Below are 15,751 nucleotides of genomic sequence, written 5' to 3' on the forward strand. Positions count from 1 at the left end.
GATCTCTTCAATTGTGTTTTTGTCGGAAGCCCCTGTTGGGGGGGGGGGGGAGTCAGCATAGTGAGGTGGCAGAGCATCGGGGGAAATATCCCGGATTCAGCAAAAATGGAAACTACTTGCTTAACATAAGAACATAAAAGATGCCAATGTTGGATCAGGCCAAAGGCCCATCCAGTCCAACACTCTGTGTCACACAGTGGCCAGAAATACCAGGTGCCATCAGGAGGTCCACCAGTGGGGCCAGGACATTAGAAGCCCTCCCACTGTTGCCCCCCCCCCCAGGCACCAAGAAGACAGAGCATCACTTGCCCCAGAGCCCCTATCTATACCTTGTGGCTAATAGCCACTGATGGACCTCTGCTCCACATGCTTATCTAATTCCCTTTTGAAGCCGTCCATGCTTGTAGCCGCCACCACTTCCTGTGGCAGTGAATTCCAAGTGTTAATCACTCTTTGGGTGAAGAAGTACTTCATTTTATCCATTCTAACCCGACCGCTCAGCAATTTCATGAAAGGTGGCAAACGGTGTCCAACTAACACGCTTGAACAGCTTTGGGTTCAGGTGGGCAGCAAAGAGAGCAAAGGTTTGGGTATAGTGGCACCTTTAAGACCAACATACCCTGTTTCCCCGAAAATAAGACCTACCCCCAAAATAAGCCCTAGCAGGATTTCTATGCATTTGTGGTATAAGCCCTAGTGTGTCCTCTTGAGAAAAAATAAATATAAGACAGTGCCTTATTTTTCGGGGAAACACGGTAGTTTAATTCTTGGTATGAGCTTTCATGCGCATGCACGCTTTTTCAGATTTAGTCCAGGTTTAGTTTATTTTAGCAGGAATCCAGATGCCTCTGGACTGCCTTCGTACACTCCGCTATTTTTCTGGGTGGGGGGATATGCACAGTTTTAGCAAGCCTTGTAACGGTGCTACTTGAAACATTCCAAAACAATAAATCCACCATTTATTTTTGAATTTGGGGCCTGGGTGCTTGTGAAATCCAAGCCCACACACGATGCTGCATTGAAAGAAAACTACAGCAACCTGTAATTAGAGGCTAATTGCTTTTCTCGCTGCAGTAGAGTATTTCTGGTAGTCTTCATTAGCTGCCTATTTGTGCATAAATAGCTGTTGAATAACATTTCCCTAGAATCTTATTTCCATTGGGATTTTTAAACCTGTTCCTGTGAATCTGTGGTTTTGCGTATTCAACCGTGGAGGAAGATTGCCTGGTCCGTTTGGGATGTCAAGTTCTCTGACTCCTACCGGATGGCATTTGTTTCTCCCTGTTTTGCCTGCTGCATCCCCCCTTCTTGCTTTAATAACGGCAGCAGACCACAATCCTGAGCTTCCAGTAGAACTAGCTTCATTAGTATAGCCGCAATAGCTTAGCTGCCTTAGCTATAAAACACTCTTTTCTCTACCAGTTTAACCGCGTTATTGTTTTTCCTGCTCTCCCTTAGATGTTTGGAAAGTGGACGTTTGGTACTCTGGTATTCACAGTTATGGTGATAACTGTTACGATGAAGGTATGGCCGAACTGTTGTTTCCCTTCTGTGCTGCATGTCATTGTTTTCTGTATTGTCATTAACTACAGTAACCAGAAAATGAAGCCTTAATGCAGGGGTCTGCAACATCGTCATGATCCTAGGCCTATAGTAGTGCAGCCTACAGGCTCTAGGGAGGCCTAGTGGCTCCAGGGAAGCATGGACTCTAATCTGGGAGAACCGGGTTTGATTCCCCCCTCCTCCACTTGCAGCTGGATGACCTTGGGCAAACCACAGTTCTGTCAGAGCTGTCCTTGAAAAGGGCAGTTTCTGTCAGAGCTCTCTCAGCCCCACAGGGTGTCTGTTGAGGAGAGGGGAAGGGAAAGGAGTTTGTAAGCCACTCTGAGACTCCGAGTGAAGAACGGGGTATAAATCCAGTCTCCTCTTCTTCAGTATTGAAAAATCATTTATGCTAATTAAATCTTGGCTGCACTAACAGAATTTCTCATTCTTATGTCTGTTTTTTAGATGGCTTTAGAGACTCATTTCTGGACTTGGATCAATCATTTTGTTACCTGGGGCTCCATTGCGTTTTACTTTGTATTCTCCTTGTTCTACGGGGGAATTATATGGTATGCATCTTCTTTATATGAGCACAGAGTATAATTATATATGGTGACCATACTTGTTATGAGCACAGAGTACTCTCTGTGTCAAGGTACTCCGTCTTTCTGTGTGATACCTCTGAGGATGCCAGTCACAGCTACTGGCGAAATGTCAGGTCCTACAATGCCAAGGCCAAGGCCAGACAGCCCGGAAAATCTACAATAGGTAATTACTGCTGTTTGTTGACATTTCCTCGTTCTTCTCCTTTCCAGGCCGTTTTTGCACACCCAAAACATGTACTTTGTCTTCGTCCAGCTGCTGTCCAGCGGCTCCGCCTGGTTTGCCATAATCATCATCGTGGTCGCATGTCTGTTCCTCGACGTTGTGAAAAAAGTGCTGTACAGACACCTGCAGCCCACGTGTACAGAAAAGGCCCAGGTAATGCGATCTTACATGCGATACATCTAACGTGCAGCGGCTTCAGTAGAGAGGACCCCAGAGGTTTGCTAGATTTCCGGCCTGCGTTGGAATTCGGTTTGAAATCATGTTGCTTAAGCTACCGAGAAGGGTGTTCAGGTATATAAAAACAGAAATGCTGAATGTGTATATTTTTTTTACATGGCAGGCTTTAAAAAAAAAATGAGGAATGGCAGTTTCTCTGCCTCTTGACTATGTCGGTGTGTACGTGAAGGCGTTCATGTTGCCAAAAGATGGAAGTTTCAGAGCCAAAAAATAAATCTTTTTTTTTTTTTTTTGTAATTGAGTCCCTGTGAATTTTTATGGCACAGCCATTAGCCGCCAACGACTCGAATGTACAGAGCTCGCTGTGGCTGTACCACCACTTGCTGTTCATGGTGACCAGGCCGGCTTCTATCTGGGATGGGCCTGCCGGGTAAGGCCTTGGATGCTGCAGTTAGGGCTCCCGACACTGTCTTGGCAAATGCCCAGCGATTTGGGGGGGGCAGTGCCTGGGGGGCAGTGCCTCCCCTGGTCTCTGTGGACTTAACCATAGAGACTGAGGGAAATTCCTAGTGCGTCACTGTGTAGAGGCCATTTTGGTGTAGTGGTTAAGTGTGTGGACTCTAACCTGGGAGAACCGGGTTTGATTCCCCACTCCTCCACTTGCACCTGGCTGGATGACCTTGGGCAAGCCGTAGCTCTGATAAGAGCTGTTCTTGGGAAAAGAGCAGTTTCTCTCAAGAGCTCTCTCAGCCCTGCCCTGGGCGGCCTAGCTGTAGGGCATCTTCGCCGCAGCACCTAGGAGCAAGCTCTTTTCCTGTGGCCTCCCCGGTTGCCCACAGGGTTTCAGTTCCTGGCACGACCTAATCTCCCTGTTCATCTTTCTTGCCCCCGTTCATCTTTCCAAAAGCTTGCCTTGGTGGGGGAGAGTTCCCGGGAACACTGATTGGGAAAGGAGGGTCAGGCCACACCCCGAGCAGTCCGGGATCTGTCCGGAATCGGTTAAGGGGGGGGGAGAGGACCCCTAACTGGCATTTCTGGGTGGCCTGAATCATTTCTTACGACACCGGCTTCCTTTCTGATCCTCATCGGCTAAAAATGGTGAATTTTGTAATGGTTTCTAGCACCTGTACGGCAGTGACTCGGGGAGGCGGCCAGGCTTGCTTTGTTGAAGGTCGGGCTGGTCGCCAGCGTTGCCAATCAGAGCTGGGCTCCTTTGGCCGGCCTGCACTCTGAATCGTGATGCTCCGGCTACAGAGGGCAGCCGGCTGGCGCTGTGGGTCACAGCATCCGGGCATTAAGCATCGCAGCACAGTTCTGAAAACACAGCCCCCCCCCCCCAAGGCGTTTCTCCTGTGTCTTCATCGGAGTCAGCAGTGTTAAAACTGGCCTGCAGGTCTGTCTCTGCTACATACACATGTTCGGGGGGATGCACATGCTCTCGTGCATTGTGTGCACCTGTGAACAGTTTCCTTCAGACAGTAATATATGCCGGGGCATAAATCCCCAGTGGAAAGGAGCGCGGTAGAAGCCGTTTCCCCCCAGGCAGGCAGTCAGCGCGAGGAGGTGAGGCGGAGAGCTGTTTTCTTCTTTCTCTTCTGGTAGTTGGTTCTTCCATGGAGTGAACGGCATAAGAAAGCTCTTGCCAAGTTTGGCCGTTCTTCTGGCATCGGATTTAACCCATCAGCACTCGAATCATCCCTACTTCTTCTTCACTAACTTCAGCACTCTCTTCCCGGCAGTCTGCTTGGGGGCCCCTCCCCTTGGTCTTTCAGAAGCTCTGCTGCAGGTAGGCGTGTCCGTGGGGGAGCTGCTTCACCGTGTCAGGGGCCCCGTGGAAATGGAGAAGGCTGTTTTTGTACCCCTGTCGTTGAAGAGCTATCCTGCGTTCGGAATGCCGTAGTGCCTCTCGGTTTTCCAGGAGCTGTTCAGAATTTGCATTTAATCCTCTGCCCTTGTTGGCAACACCCTAAAGGTTGAATACCCATTACACTTTTCTTAAGGAACAGGGAGCTTTAATGGCCTGGGAGGCCACCAAGAATGTCCAGGGTTGCTCTGCTGAAGCGAGTAAGGGCAAGCCACCTCTGAATAACTCTCGTTTTGAAAACCCCATAGAAGGTTCTCATAAGTCAGCTGGGACTTGAAGGCACTTCCCCCCCCCACCCCCCACCACGATGTGAATGGCTCACTCCCATCCTTCAAATCCACATGATACTTTTGTGTGTGCTACCTTTCTAGCTCAAGGTGACGGACACGATAATGGCAGCTTTGACCACAGCGTACCGCCTAGTTACCCTTGAGATGGCGGACTGACAGGCCAGGCCGGGAGTGGGGATTCCCTAGATCCAGCCTGGCGCAGCGGTTAAGACCGGCAGACTCTAATCTAGGGAACCGGATTTGATTCCCCACTCTTCCTCCACGGGAAGCCCGCTGGGTGACCTTGGGTCAGTCCCAGTCCTCTCTGAGCTCTCTCAGCCCCACCTACTTCACAAGGGTGCCTGTTGCGGACAGAGGAAGAGCAGGCGATCACAAGCCGCTTTGGGACGCCTTAAAAGGTAGAGAAAAGCGGGGTATAAAAACCAACTCTTCTTTTTCTTGACTGAAGGTTTCCCAATCGAAACAGTTCCCTGCCATGTAGAAAACTGGCATTGTTTTGGGGGAAGCGAGGCTTGGAACACCCCTCCCTGCCATCTCTGTCTCTACGTGGAGGGATTTCTTTTTGTGTGTGTGTATGAAATGCTCCATCATGTCACTGACCCACCCACCGGTATTCTGAAGCAATGCAGCCCAGATGCAGGTTTTTGTTTACCTTAATACGCCTGCAATTTTAAGAGCACATACGATCAAATATATATTTGCTTGGAATTCTTGTAGAGAGAGGCTGTTCCATCAATCGCACACTATGGTTTTTTAAAAAAAATCTGAAATAATAATGTCGAGCTAGTAAAGACTAAGATTTAATAAGCCACCATTTCGCTTACAAATCACGCTTTCTTTTAGTGGGAAGTTCTGAAAGTCTGACGAAAGGCCATGAGAATGAAATCCCCAATCATCTCTCTCTTGGAAGGCCAGCTGGGGGGGTCTTTCCTACTGGTTTGGCTCCTGAGCCACAGAGAGGCAGATCCCGCCATGTCGGTCTTCCTCCGTCTAAACCGGTCTTTATGGTGGCAAAAAGCTTTCCTCAGCCCAGAGCTCATTTTTTTATTTCCAGGTGAAAAACAAAATCTTGCCTGTTCTGGATTGACGTGTAAACAGCTGTGTGAGCAGACACTCCCCATAACTGCCACGATGGTACAGTAGTTTGGCACAATAAAAGTTGGTTGGTCTTGCCAAAGGGAAATGTGGAGTAGTCTTTGTTATAGCCGTTTCTTTGTTAATAGCAATTACAGTTCTCATCAAGAGTTATTGCTTGGAGGTAAGTCATTTCACTTACCTTGGTTTATCATACAGGTATAAACACGGATTGTTGTAAATACTGAAGCCACTTGGTGGGTTGGAATCAAGTGGTGAGTGCCACCATTTTGCAGAACAGAACTGGGATTCAACCCATTATCATCACTGGGTGGAATACGTCACTTTTCCCCCCAAGGTTGGCAAGTCCGCTGTTAAGGGTGTGCTCCAGATGTTTCCCGAAAGCCCCGTTTCCCTGCTCTCTCGTCATGTCTTGTGTGTCCATGACATGTTCATTCCTTGTTCCAACGGGCGGCAAAGCATCAATTCTAATTGGACTTCAGTCTTGCCAAGGAATAGCTTGCTGTTGGCTAGTGCTTTCCCGTGGGAAGAAATGACCAGTAATCGCATGATAAAAATGCTAGTTTTTGTGAAGGTTTCAATTAAGGTCACACAAGATATTAGTATTGTAGAAGGGATGCATATTAAGTTTGTGGTATTTCTGGTTATTTTCCCCCCCCCCCCCCCCCCCCCCGCAGCACTGCCTGGTGGTGCTTGAGGCTGGGCTCGAGTTGAATACCATGGATAGCATTAGCTTGTATTAGTCTCCTATAGCTTGTATTAGTCTCCTATGCGCAAGGACACTGGTTTTCAACACAGTTTTTAAAATGACTGTGGCTTAGAAGGTCACATTCTACAAATCTGCCCCAGGTTCTCCATGACTGATGGAGATGCTTAATTTGTTAGACTGATTTCCCACTACTTGCTGCGCAGCCACATTTTGCCCCGCAACTTCACCCAATTTTCCCCGGATTTACTCAATCTTCGAAAACAGGATCAAGTAGATGCGGGGAAAATCAGGCAAAGCTGCGGGGCAAAATGCAGCCACGCAGCAAGTAGTGGAAAATAGAGATGTAAAATTCCGGAAATTTTGAAGCTCAGGAAAAAAACCTGGGTTTATGGAAATTTTCAGGAAAAAATGCTACATTAGCACTTCTTTTTTCTTTTCCAGATTGAAAGTCATTCTGTTACTTTAGGAACATAAAATATGACTATGGACATTTTTACTTGGCATGAAATTATCTCAACTAGCATATTAAAAATACAGTGTATCCAAAGAATTATTACAAACAGAATACCCACCCACATGCAAGAACAAAACTGAAACCTTTTTCTTTTCTTGTGACAATCAAAAGGAAGAAATGCATCTTGTTCTTGCATTGGAGAGTTCAGTTTGTAACCTAGGACTTGCTTGTCCTCAGTGCACAGAAATTAGATCAATCTGATACCATACATATTTTTTAGAAATGATCTGGAAAATATTTGAACACCTCTTGTCTTAAAATATTTTATTCATAATGTTAAAATAAAATGTTCCATAATCAATTTTTTCTTTCTTTTCTTTTTTCAATTTTTCCAATTTTTCGGGGGGGGGGATGGTTTCAGGGGAAAAACTGGTTTCCCCCCGAATTTTTCCTTTTTTTCCCCGGGCCTTCACATCTCTAGTGGGAAATTGACTAATGTAATCAGGGGAAAGGGAAAAGCGAGGGTGGAGCAGCAGCTTGTGAGAAGTGGGTCACTGTGAACGTAAGCTGGAACTGTGAACGTGACCACCTCTGCAGGGGTGGATACTCTTTTGTTTTGCAAAATATAATGGGACAGGTAGAAAAAGAAAAGAGTTAAAGATAGGCCAGGCATATCGTGGGGAAAAGGGACTGGGCAAAGTGGCAGCCAGCCTCTCCCTATCCCCTTGGCAAGTCCCATCTGGATTCTTCCCGTTAATTGAGTTTTACCAGCCCCCGACCCATGTTGGCTAGAAACTTTGCTCTCTTTTCAGAGCAGGGTGTCTGGGGAGTCAAATGCACATGCCCGACCCTGCCCCCTCAGCGTGTTCACAAACCAGTGGCTCTGTACTACCTGTGAGGGGTGGTTTTTTCGTCCTAGCCGTTGCGAACAATGTCTGTAAAAGATCCTGTGTCTTGCCTTTAAAAAAAAGAAAAGAAAAGAAATGACTTCTCACTGACCTGTGTGTGTTCCATCCCTTTTGTCCACTTGTAGATGTACTCCAGCCGAGTGGCTTTAAGTGACGAATGCATCGCACTGCAGCCCTTGTCCAGGGCAACGAGTCAGCTGAGCAGAATTAGGTAGAGTAGGAGGGGGCAGATCCTCACGTCAACCTTTCTATGCATGCTCAAGGTCAGCTAACCCAACTCCGAGAGAGAGAGAAGAGAGGAGGAGGAGAAGGCATGTGCGTTAGTGTGGATGTAAGGGCAGTAGCAGCAGTGCAACATGTTACTTTCCTGACAGATCCCCTCCCCCTCATCCCGCAACCCCCTCCCCCTTCCAGTTTTGCTCTGTGTCTGCAGGCCCCGCATAGCATGCGTGTAAATTTTTTGGGATAGTGCTAATGGGGCAGGGGCGGGGAGAAAGATTCCCAGCATGGGGATCCATGTCCAGGATCCACGTTTACTCCCCGTTCCTGTTAGGTAAAAACCACTAAAACGCACAAGCATGTTCCCAGCGCTTCTGCTTAACTTAACTATCCATGGCATTAGCGGGGCTTTCTGCATGTTGGACGGCAGCCGCCGCATCAGAGGAAGCCGCTCTGGGTCGATTACTTCTGCCTTTCGCTAATTTTGATTGTGGCTTTTTTGTGGGGGGGGGGGCGAAGGGAGCGAGCCTTACCGCATTTGCATATGTCCTACGTATGTTTTGTGTGGTTGTATATTTGCAATGCTCGTTGTCACGGTTGGGTCGTTAACAATCGGGGTGGATGGGAATGGTGTCCTTGGGTTGCCCAAATGCCTACATGTCGTGTAATGCGCTTGAAGTCAACAGATGACGTTCCCCAGGGATGTGAATGGAGAATATGTGTGGGTGACCCTTTACACAATTCGGAAAGCCAGATTAAGGGCCTGACACCCAACTGGAACCTCTTATCTCATGTCTTAAAAAGTCCGTAGTCCCGAATTGTTCACAAATTTGTATCCCTCCCATCCAGTCATTTATTCCCAGGGCAGGTTTTATGACTTTAAGCTCGTATATGAGAAGAATCTGGAGTGGTGTCTAGTTCAGATGATCTGTACAAACCACAGCCTTTGCTGTATGTTAAACATACCCTTCACACTCTAAGAAATATGGATCTTCAGATGCCCTGGTCTCTCTGGCCTGTTGAATACCATCCAATCAGAAATATGTATGTGCCAACAGCGGCTGTCATTATCTTGGAGCATTAAAATGATGCTTGGAAAGAGTTTGAGCATTTTGGCTCCCAGGCTGGCTTGTTGAATGTGCAGCCTTTTTTTTTAAGCTCCTGAGAATTTTGGAGGCCAAGACCCTTTTTTTTAAGCTCAGGATTCTTAAGACAGTAACCAGTAACAGTGAATATTGCGAACAGAAGAAGAGCCCTGCTGGATCAGACCGGTGGTTCATTTCGTCCAGCACCCTGTCTCCCACAGTGGGCCAACCAGTTCCTCCGGAAGGCCAACAGCAGGGCGTAGAGGATGAGGTCTTCCCCAACGTCGCCTCCCGTCTCTGGGAATCAGAGGTGCCTCTGAACATGGAGGTTCCCTTTAGTCACCATGGCTGGTATTGAGAGTTAACCGGTCACTCTTAGCCTTGTGGGAGAAAGTCAAGCAACTGGTGTAGACAGGTAAAACCCAAGAACTGCCATGTGCCTTTGCCAAACGGCCTGGTCTTGTTCCATTCCCGTTGCTTCCCGATAAAACGTTTGTTTACCAAGGCATGCTTATAAATGCTCAGATCAGAAGCCTGGTGACATAACATGATGGTTTCTGACAGTTTGCATCCTGTATATTCTTTGAGCACACGTGAAACTGGATCATTTGCTGCCAACGTTTTTAGTGATGGTTCAGCAACGTATTACTGAAGTAGTGAAAGAAGGTCTAACCAGAAAGATAGGGGAGTAGACTTTTAATGTTTTCCAGATGTTAATATGCTGTTCTTACGAACAGCTGCGAGGTCACGGCTTTAAGCTAATTAAGTAGCAGTACAGGTTTGTAAATCTTTCTGTTAGGGCAGCATTCATATGGGCATATTGCTTCAGCTTATCGGTCCATGTAGCTCAGTATTATGTACTCTGACTTACTCTCGAGAAGGCCAGGGTTTATGGAAATATATCATTAAAATATTGTACACTTGAATCAGATACCATTTGAAGGTAACTATGTTATTTTAGCATTTCTGAATGAAATTTTTCAAAGTCTGGGGAGTAATTCCTCACTTTGTAATTGTGAATGTTTCTCAGCTTGGCCGTGGTAAATTAGTAAAAGACAAGCGAGAGACTTTCAAGGGAGAAGAATTCTCTTCCTTCCCTATGTTCCACCGCACCCTTCTCTTCATTTTTCCTGCCTTCACTTAACTTCCCTTTCTCTCTCACACACACACACACACACAGTTTTCTGGCCTAGTCTTTTCTGGCCCACCACCACCGCCCTGATTTTCAAAAATGAAACCGCTGAGACCTTGTAAGGCAGTCTTGTGGGGTCTCTATCACTGAAAGACTTTTTTTTGTTCTGTTATCTTCATTTTTAAAAAATTCGACTTCTCTGTCCTATCCCTAGGTGGCCTTATTGTGCATATTTTTTTGATCTGCTCATGGGAAGTAGATTCCTGAATGGAAACGGTGTCACTGCGTTGAGCCAGAAGCTAAAGACGCTTGGTGGTTCTTCAGAATTATTAGTCAGTACCAGGAATTTCCGACTCTCGTCCTCGCTGATCTCCAAGCATATTAAAAACAATTGATTGCAAAAAGAGTACTTCCTGTGATTATTATTTTTTCCTACCTAGAGAGGCTACGAAGTATAAGAAAACATCTTTTAAGGTTTATTGTACAGCTTTCTTCATCTGGTGAAGGGGGCAGTATTGTACAGCTTTCTTCATCTGGTGAAGGGGGCAGTATTGCTTCATCCAGCTGTGTTTCACAGAACACTCTGGTTAAAGGACTGTCAGTTTTTTTAAAAAATGCTAGGCAGAACCAGTCCCGGATTGTTTCAAGTTATTAGGGAATCACAGCCCTTTAAACTCAGTGGCGACCTGCGACCTACAAAGTGAAGTCAAATAGTGTATTTCGTAGGTAAAGCTGTACCAAAGACAACATGCTCGGTGCTTTTACTCTGCCCTTCCTCCAAGGACCTCTGTGGCACTTAAAAGTAGCCATAAAAGCTACTCACAAAGAGTAGGGATTTGAACGTGGGTCTTTCCAATCCAGGTATGGTGCGAACCACTCCACTTAACACCAAGCTTCTCCAAACTATGAGCGGTTCCATTTAAATTCTTGTCTCTAGTAGGTCCTTTCTACCGAATCCCTAGGACAAGGGTGTCAAACATGCGGCCCAGGGGCTGGATCAGGCCCCTGGAGGGCTTCTATCAGGCCCGCAGTGGAACTGGCTGTCTTCTGCTGCTTCTTCCAGTTGTGCTGCTGCTGTGTCATCGTAGGTTTGCAGCTTACAGATACACACCCAAACAGCATACTCAAGATTGCAACAGCACAGACATTTTGATGCAATAATTCAGAGCAAGAGGTGTCAGTTATCAGACACTGTTAAATAAACAAAATATTGCAAGAGTGCTAATGTTCTAAGCATGTTTTAAGTACAAAAAACCCTTTGTGTGTGTCCTTTATATACTTTATATCTCCGCTACCTGGCATTACATGTTATGACACACATGCCCCGGCCCAACAAGGTCTTATTTATATCAGATCCGGCCTTCATAACAAATGAGTTCGACACCCCTGCCCTAGGAGATGTGACTGGTACTTACACTGCAGGGCTTCCAGTGCTGTTTGGAGACTTACCTGTTCTGGAAAGATTTTGGAGAAATTTGATACTAGTCGCTGTAATTTTTTTTGCCGTTCTGAAGGAAACATCATTCATGCTGTGACAATGTGTTCAATGGTTGCTTTGCTACAATTTGTAAGTCGCCTTGGGTATGTTAACACAGAAGGCCAGCGTAAGGATCTGCCAGCCAAATTCAAAACCGGCCTGTTTCCTCCACACACACACACACCCTTCCCTCAGACATCAGTTAGTGGGACATCCTTACGTATAGTCCTCTGATGTGCAGACTGTAAGGCAAACCAGGCAATTACGCGTATCCCACATCCAGTAAAATGTGCTCTCCTAAACGCGTTGCCATTCATGCAGTCTCAGCACTGAGCAACTCCTGTATATAAAGATGGGGTGGTTGGCACGGCCCCGCCTCTCAGGTAACGTGCCCGAGTGGATCTCAGTTACCACCATTAGTCCAAATCTCAGGGCTCCGGCCAGATCAGCAGCATTCTCAGACCAGCCACTTAAATCTCTCCGCCAAAGTCGTTTCTCAGAGGCCGGTGTGCCTCCAGTTCGAGGTAAGCAGGCGTGCGTGGGTGCGCACCACCAGGTAGGAAGGCGGGATTTCGGCGTCTTTGTCTGAGCAGAGGATCTGTGGTGCTTTATAAAGGTCTGTCGCTTTCTCTTTCTGTCCTCCTCTAGAAGGAAGAGGACAAGGGGTCCATCAGCTCAGCGTAGGAGTTTGCTGGCAGCGGGCCCAGAGGGGAGGGCGGTAGGCCGCCGCTGACTGCCGCCCCTAGGTGGCCGGGGAGCTCCCCTCCCCCGCCCTAGGTAGTACTCCGGCTCTCTCAACTGTCTCCACCATCACGGATCCATCTCTGGCCCTCCTCTTTCCTGCACTCCCCACCACCACCACCACCGTGGTATACTCTGACATGTCGGCATGCTTTCCTCCTTTATTGTGTTTTGCTAACAATCCAGATCACTAATTCTCTCGGGTTTAATTTATCTCCCCACCCCACCCCAAGTTCCATTACACTGAGGCCTCCATATCAAATCTCATATTATCAAATGTTTTCTCAAAACCGGGTGTGCTAGATTTCAGGCAATCCCTTATTAATGGGGCTCTGTTCTTCCGGAAGGTTCCCAAAGGCGGGAAGGGTAAAACGAGACCCCCTGCCTAAGGCCTAGCAAGGCCGTGTGTACCAAGAGAAGCACTTCCGTGAGGGTAGTCGACTTCCCCTTCTCTGTGGAGCCCCTTAAGAACATAAGAGAAGACAGTGTTGGTGACTGGAACTTCCTCAAATTCTCTGGAATGATGGCTGTAGCGCTTGAGTTAAAATGTACGTTTAGGCAGGGACCTGGGTGGTAGCGATGGAGATGGAGGTGGGAGAAGCGCATGAAGTCAGGCAGTCCACGGAGGCCAGGCTAGGTCTGTATCCACCAGAAAGGTCGCTGAAAGCTCAAAAGCCAGTGCTTGGCATTGGCCCGGTATGTTCTCCAGATGCCTGAACGCGGTGAGTCCCCCGTTACCCGTTGGAAGCATTTTCCACTTCTAATAAAGTTCCCCCTTTCCCAAGCGATAAGAGGACAACAGCTCTAACGTGGGTAGCTCAGGCTGGGCCCATCTCGTCAGATCTCAGAAGCAAAGCAGGGCTCAGCCGTGGTTAGTACTTGGACGGGAGGCCACCGAGGAACACCAGCTGGGTTGCTACACAGGGGCCGGCAACGGCAGATCTCCTCTGAATGCCTCTTGCCTTGAAAACCCTGGTCAGGCGGCCACAAGTTAGCTGCAGCTTGGTGGCAAAATAGAGGGAAAACCACTCTCTCCAGTTTGGTGTTGTGGTGAAGTGCGCGGACTCTAATCTGGGAGAACCGCGTTTGATTCCCCACTCCTCCACTTGCACCTGCTGGATGACCTTGGACAAGCCATAGTTCTGTCAGAGCTGTTCTTGACAAAGAGCCGTTTCTGTCAGAGCTCTCTCAGCCCCACCTACCTCCCAGGGTGTCTGTTGTGGGGAGGGGAAGGGAAAGGAGTTTGTAAGCCGCTCTGAGACACCTTTGGGTAGTGAAGGGCGGGGTATAAATCCAGTCTCTTCTTCTTAAAGGTCTTTCCCATGAGCCAAGCTGAAGGTGATGAAGAACTCGGTGGCCGCCATCACTGTGGTTTTTAAAATGCCGTAGCATGTAGCTCTTCCCCTGGTCCCTCGCCCTTTCAAGTGCCAAGGGAGCCGGGGGGGGGGGGGAGGCCCGAACTCCACCACACAGCTATGCTTGGCTGTAAATAATCTTAGGGGTGGTTCTAAAGGGACAGGGGGAAGATGGCCTAAACCAAATCCAGTTTTAAAAGGTATTGTCTTATTAAAATGTTATATATAATATATAAGCTGTTTCTATGAGCCTGCATACAAGCAGTGCCCAAGGAGGTTCTGTGCTTTCTGATCCACAAAGCGTCAAAATGCGAACTGCTTTCCCTGCAGATCAGTCATCATGTGAAACTTGTACAGGGGCATCAGAGGTTAAAAATGCGTACATGGCTCACTTCCTTTATTCTCCCCACTTTTTTTCAAGGGCAGCAGCTTAGCCAAGGCCAATATTGTGAGGTTATATATTTGGTTTAGCGAGGCCTCTTGTTTCAGTGGCAGCGGCCACCCACTGTTCCCTCTAAGCCGAGTTAGTGTGAGCCAGCTCACAGTTTTTTAGCCTCCGGCTCACACATTTTTTGTCTTGGCTCAGGAAGGGATGTCTCCAGAGCAAGCTAACTGATGCAGCAGCCAAATCGCTCACTCACAACTTTAATGCCAGTAGCTCACAAAGTAGAATTTTTGCTCACAGGATTCCACAGCTTAGAAGGGAGCATTGCTGCCACCATGGAATTATTATTATTATTAGTTTCTATTTGTATCCCGCCTTGCCTGCCTAGGCAGGCTCAAGGCGGCGTACAATAAGTTAAATAAAAAAACATATATACAATATTTAAAAGTCCATTCCATATAACAAGTATAACTAAAGTGCAATTAAGTGCAGATGACAATCTCCATAGGTGGTCTAATATAGCTGGCTGGTGTCCTAGTAGTAATTGGTTTTAATACCTGTTTCCCAGTGTATCTTTAATTACCCCGCCCCCCAATCCACAGTCTTTCTCCCTATGCATGGCTCCACTTCCTGCAGCAGGCATTTTGTGATCAGACTTCTAAGTGCGCCCCCTGGCTCAGAAAGGTGGGGGACCCCTGACCTAGATCTGTTTATACTCGTGCATACGTCTTTGCCCTTCCGCAGTAGCTCTAGATTTTTGCAAACGGCATAATGGTTCCTCCTATTTTCCTGGATCAGACCTCATTTTTGGCGGGGGAGACATCCCACTGTGCCTGTCTGTTGGCACATAGTGTTGTGTCTTGATGTTAACAGTAACCAGCTTCTGAGGAGCCAGGCTATGGCATTCCCCAGCCCAGTTTTGTCAGTGGGAGGCTCCCAAAAAAGTAGTTCCCTCTTCCCCAAGACAAAATGCTGGATAATGCGTTTTCAGCCTACTCTCAATGCACTTAGCGGCCGTCTACAAGTGGATTTTGCCATTTCAGAGCGTAAAATCCATTCACAGAGTGCCTTGACGTGGATTGAAAGTGCATTGTTCTCTGTGTGTGAAAAACTGCCATGTGACGGGATCTGAGAATCTACAACTGGGCCTTAGATGTGCAAGGCATCTAAAGTACCGCTAATCTAGAACCCCTTTCCAAAGGAGCTTTGAACCCCTTGGGGAGGACATTTGCCAGTGCCAGACTGTACATTCCATAAATGTTCTATGTATGTAGTACAACGCATCTTTCTTATTAATGAAAAGTGATGGGAAGAAAGGGGCTTCATCCTGGATATATTACTACGTGAACAGGAACTGTCTGTCTTGAAAGCCCCAGAACCAGGAGGCGGTCATTGTGCATTCTGGGTAACGCAGGCGGGACTCTGGCTTGATACTAAATAAAAGATCACCTCCAAATCAAGGGCTGCCGATAGCTGGAAAGAGATTT

At 47.4% G+C, this 15,751-nt stretch overlaps 1 protein-coding gene across 1 annotated transcript in view; it reads left to right on the plus strand.

Annotated features, from left to right (window-relative positions):
• The window catches only part of ATP11B (ATPase, class VI, type 11B), a 134,771-nt gene that overhangs the window by 101,944 nt on the left and 17,076 nt on the right, over positions 1–15,751 (plus strand). The window contains exons 26-28 of the mRNA XM_015421941.1: positions 1,459–1,524; positions 2,011–2,114; positions 2,361–2,526. Coding sequence (XP_015277427.1) covers positions 1,459–1,524; positions 2,011–2,114; positions 2,361–2,526 — 336 coding nt within the window. The remainder of the gene's footprint in view (positions 1–1,458; positions 1,525–2,010; positions 2,115–2,360; positions 2,527–15,751) is intronic.

The sequence above is a fragment of the Gekko japonicus genome, unplaced genomic scaffold (assembly GCF_001447785.1).
Source record: "Gekko japonicus isolate JY-2015 unplaced genomic scaffold, Gekko_japonicus_V1.1 scaffold842, whole genome shotgun sequence".
In the NCBI taxonomy this organism is placed as follows: domain Eukaryota; kingdom Metazoa; phylum Chordata; class Lepidosauria; order Squamata; family Gekkonidae; genus Gekko; species Gekko japonicus.